This window comes from Lucilia cuprina, chromosome 5, assembly GCF_022045245.1.
Source record: "Lucilia cuprina isolate Lc7/37 chromosome 5, ASM2204524v1, whole genome shotgun sequence".
NCBI lineage: Eukaryota > Metazoa > Arthropoda > Insecta > Diptera > Calliphoridae > Lucilia > Lucilia cuprina.
The window spans coordinates 33,652,855-33,658,107 of record NC_060953.1 but is presented as its reverse complement, the minus strand read 5'-3'; the positions used below and the strand labels follow the sequence as shown (position 1 = coordinate 33,658,107).

The 5,253-nt window shown below is 30.6% G+C and overlaps 1 protein-coding gene across 1 annotated transcript; it reads left to right on the top strand.

Annotated features, from left to right (window-relative positions):
- Positions 1 to 385: 385 nt before the first annotated feature.
- Positions 386 to 2,359, top strand: LOC111687124 (fork head domain-containing protein crocodile). The gene has a single exon (XM_023449540.2). It carries the CDS (start codon positions 518 to 520, stop codon positions 2,081 to 2,083), a length of 1,566 nt encoding a protein of 521 aa, XP_023305308.2. The 5' UTR covers positions 386 to 517; the 3' UTR covers positions 2,084 to 2,359.
- The last annotated feature ends 2,894 nt before the right edge of the window (positions 2,360 to 5,253 follow it).

Here is a 5,253-nt window from a genome sequence, read left to right as displayed (position 1 = left end):
TCATGTCGAATGTTGTTTCAGTCACAGATTCAGTATCTGACGTGTTACTTGCTCGAACGCATCGTTCAACAAATATAAACACACACATCGTGAAAAAATAACATTAAAAAAAATAAGAAAAAATATTTATTACAAGAAAAAGAATCTTAAAATTTACCTCAAGAAAAAAATATTTAACAATAATATAAATAAAATAACAAATAAATATTTAAAGAAACTTGAAGAATTTTCCTGTTCGTTCGCATAGACTTTAAAATAACAAAAGTGGAAGAAAAGAAAAATATTTCTTAAGAAAATATTATGAAAATTTAAAAAGAAAAAATAAATATTGCAAATATATTCACTAAAAGCAAAAAATAATAAAAAAGTGTTAAATATATTTAATAAAAAAACTAAAAATGTTTAATTAATTTAATGCCTCAGACGAAAAAGATTGAATAATAAAACAAATTATTAAAAGTTTTGAATAAAATTAAAGAAATTTTAAATAAAACTTTGGAAATAGTGTTTCACCAACATGCATACTTTATTCACCGATCAAAATACCTTTTCACGTCATTACGCCCAAACCGCCGGCTATCCCACATCAGCAGCCACAGCCGCCGGTGCCATGACTACCGCCTCGGCGGCAGCAGCCGCTCACTATGCCTACGATCAGTATTCCCGCTATTCTTATCCAGCCTCCGCCTATGGATTGGGTGCTCCTCATCAAAATAAGGAAATTGTTAAGCCACCCTATTCCTATATTGCTCTCATCGCTATGGCCATACAAAATTCTGGCGATAAGAAAGTTACTCTCAATGGCATCTATCAATACATCATGGAACGTTTTCCCTACTATCGTGACAATAAACAAGGTTGGCAAAACTCCATACGCCACAATCTCAGCCTAAACGAATGCTTTGTCAAGGTGGCCCGTGATGACAAGAAACCCGGAAAAGGTTCGTACTGGACTTTGGACCCCGATTCCTACAATATGTTTGACAATGGTTCCTTCTTGCGTAGACGTCGCCGCTTCAAGAAGAAGGATGTTATGCGTGAAAAGGAGGAGGCCATGAAACGTCAGGTTATGATGAACGAGAAATTGGCCGAAATGAAACCCTTGAAGTTAATGACTGCCAATGGCAGCATCATAGATGCCAAGCATATGGCTCATGCTCATCACTTTAAGAAGGAGCCCTTAAGCATGGATTTGGGCTGTTTAAGCGGTAAAGATTCTGTGGCAGCTGGCCTCAGTACTGCAGCCATGTTAAACTCCTGCCATGATAGTTTAGCGCAAATGAATCATTTGACAGCCGGTGCGGTAGACCATCCTGGATTCACCGTGGATTCTCTTATGAATGTCTACAATCCCAGATTACATCACTCAGCTTATCCTTATCATCATGCTTTAAATGAAGAGAACCTAAGCGTGGCCGCCTCAACACAAATGCATGCTCATCATGCGGCAGCAGCTCATCATGCTCAACAATTGCGCCATCATCATCACCATCATGTGCCTAGTCATGCCCATCCTCTGACACCAGGAGGAGCCAGTCACAATGGTGTTCAACTAGGCGGAATTAGTTCTGGCACCACAACCACCACATCATCGGGCAACTCACCTACCACCATAACAACGCCTCATGGACCAGCTCATGGCGGTTGGTATACACCGGAAACACCACCATCGGAACCTATCAATAACTCTGTCAATAATAATACTCCAACCAATAACAACAACAACAATAATCATCACAACAACAATAACAATCATTCTGCTATCACTAGCAGTCCCTCCTCCGTAGTGCCAGGCCATACCTCACTGGGTTTTAGGGACATGATTTTTGAACAAAATCAATCTTGTCAAATGGATACCGGTAGTCCCACGGGCAGTATACAATCGGCAAGTCCTCCAGCTCCACCAGTATCTTCTGCCGTTCCAAGCAATGCTGCCGCTGCTGCTCTCATCAGTTCTCATCATCATCACCACCATCATCATTTAAGCGGGAATCTAGGCAACTTGGGCAATCTTAGCAACTTGTCTCATTATAGATCTCATGTCGGTCATTATCAAGACTACGGCATTAAGTATGGCGTTTAATTTTATTAAAACAACCTTGTCCGCCATCACCTGTAAATATACATAAGAATAGTTCTATTAAATCAACAAAAAACTAGTGTAAATATTTTAATCTTCTAAGCATTTATAATTCTCATATAGAATAATTATGAAAACAAACAAAAAAAAATTATTAAACAAAAAATCATCTCAAATAATTCTCACTCAGTAAACAACTTTTACAAAACAAATGTATGTATATAGAAATATAATTTAGTTAAATAGTTATAATTACTTTATTTTCTTAAAAGATATATTTTTTGTTCTAAATCAATATTATTATTTATTTTATTTTTTTTATAAATATTATTGAAGAGCCTGACAATTTGAAAAATATTCATAATAAAACTTTTATTAAAAAAATACAAAATTAATGGACAATTTTAAATCAGCAGTGTTGCTATTAGGAAATTTTTTTTTGCTTCAATATTTTAAATTGTTGTTGAAATTTGTATTTCAACAACTTTTAGCTATTTCACCTTTCTGAAAAATATAAATTGTTGTAGTTTTTTATAAATCATTTACTTTTGTTCTTTGGGAATTACATGCAGTATATTTAGAAGATTTATAATTAAATAATCTTTTATTTAAATGTTATTACCATTGAAAATTTGTTCATCACATTTTTCTAGGTGTAACAAATTGAAGTCTTTTTATAATAAAGTTCAAAAACAAAATTGAGAGTTGTTCTTTTAATTTATTAAAAAAAGTCAATATTTTTTAGTAAATTTTTACAATAACGATTTCAAATTATGAAATTATTCAGAAAAATACCGCTACATATAAACTCTTAATTTAGATATTATAAATATTGTATTCACTTCTTTATTTCTATCGTGCTAATCATAAAATTGTTGTCCGAATAAAACATTTAACATTGTTATGACAAAGTTTTCGAAACAATTGTTTGGACGACTAGGTCTTGTTTGGATAAAAATTAGTTTTAGTTGAATTTGTGTTTACTCCAATAATGTGAATTTAATTTTAATTGATTTTTTAAATATTGTGCAAAATTATCTGTGATATATCACAATAATAGCAGCATTTTTTTTTCAAATATATATTGATATAAAGTATCAATTTCCAGTAAAGAATTTTTTTCAGACATGTTTAATGTGTTATACTTTATCAGAATTTTTAATGATTCTCTAAATTTCCTTTAGAAATTTTACAGAACTTTGATCAGAATAGTCAAGACTTCGGAAGAATGTCGGACATTTTATCCTACAACTTTCAGTTACGAACTGTCAAAAGAATGACAGAAACGATATCCGACATTTGTCCAACTTCAATTAGATTTGTTAATAAATCCTTCAGATTTGCTCCAAGAATTTTTCATAATTTCCTCAAACGAAAGATTTCTGAATTCTGAGCAACCTTTCATATAATTTTCGTAACGAAATCTAACATAATTCGTATACGAAATTGGCAACTTGTACAGACTGTCGGTACGAATTCGGCAAAAATTGTTAAGTGGGTTGATATTTGTGTTGCCGACGTCAATTATAGACACGGGATTTAAATCTCTTGAAATTACAAAACACTATGGTTACATCTAAAAACGTTACATTTATGCGGGTCGTCAATGTATTTCAAAGTTTATACAAAAAACATAAGATTTTATAAATCCAATAGATATTTCGGGATTTTTAATAAATTCGTTTCAGATACAATACAAAAATTTTAAAATTCTAATTTAAAGCGAAAATTTACGACCAAATTGAAGTTCACCTATTTTTTATAAATTTTTAAACTCATGGCCAGTCAATGTTTAAAGTACCACTGAAATTTACAGTTGTCGGTTGCCATCTGGAGTTTTATTGTTGTAATTGACATTGAAAGTTTATTGTTTTATGTTACAATTTAGAACATTTTTAAGAAATTCGGAATCTGAATAGCTTTATTTTTTGCTAATAACTATTTAAGTTAGCTTTCTTGTGAAAAACTCATATATCATATTTAATTTCATTTGAGTTTTTAAAGAATTAAACGTTTTTGAAATGTATCAAAAAAGTGTAGTTACACTCTTGAAAATGCATGTAATATTACTACGATAAAGTAAGTAAACTTTTATCTAAAATTATAGAAAATGCGTAAATTTAAACAAAATATTATTAACATATTTCTTCATGAAAATTACACCAAAAATATAGTATTTTGTGTATTTCGAAACAAGTTTATACTTAAACTATTAAACATATTAAAGTAAAATTTAATACAACGTATTATTTCATTTTTAAACACAAACTGCCTTATTCAAACAATATCAAAGTTTTGTAGAATAGAATTTCTTTGAAAATTTGATAAATTGTTATGAAATATGTTAATACTTTTAAATTGGAATATTTCGTATTTATAATGTATATAAATAATACATATTTGAAATTTAATAAAAATATTGAAAGACTTTAGTATTGAGCATGTTATGTAGCTCCCAGGTTAAAAACACCGAAATTTTGGATTATGATAGTAAATGAGTGATTTGTCAATAGTTCAACTTAGATACCGAACGCCGAAAATACTGACGACCAATGTTATTAATTATACATATTCAGAATTAATTCTTAAAATAAGTGCGTTTTAACCAAAAAGGCTTAAACTATGTTTTTCATACTTAGGTATTGTGTTCTTGGTTTAAGTGAAGCCGTACTTCTGAAACCGCACTGGATTGATTTAAGTATGAATAATGCAGTTAATATATTAATTCTCTTTAAATAATGGTTATTTTAATAGTGCCATTTCCTTTGGAATAATAAGTGATTTCAATCTTAAAATACAGTGAGGTAATTAAGTTAGAATTTATAATCTGTTTAAAAACTAAGTATCCAGATGATTAGGTTTAAAATCATCAAATCTACTTTACGATATCGAAAAGAAATTATAATTTGGATTCTACATTTTACAATCAACCAAACTGCAGAAATTATAAAAAATTATGCTTAGTTTCATTCACATGTAGTAGGTTAGGTTGATAGGAGGATGTATACTACATCAAATCCGAAGAAATACACCTAGGCCACTATCGGGCCTGTTTTGCGCTCCAATTCATGAACAAAAAATTGTTCACTGAATGTATTATTTTTCCATGTTTAGAAACTCAGTTTCTTGGACGTAATTCCTAAGAATCTTCCAATCAGCGTTTGTTAAGAATG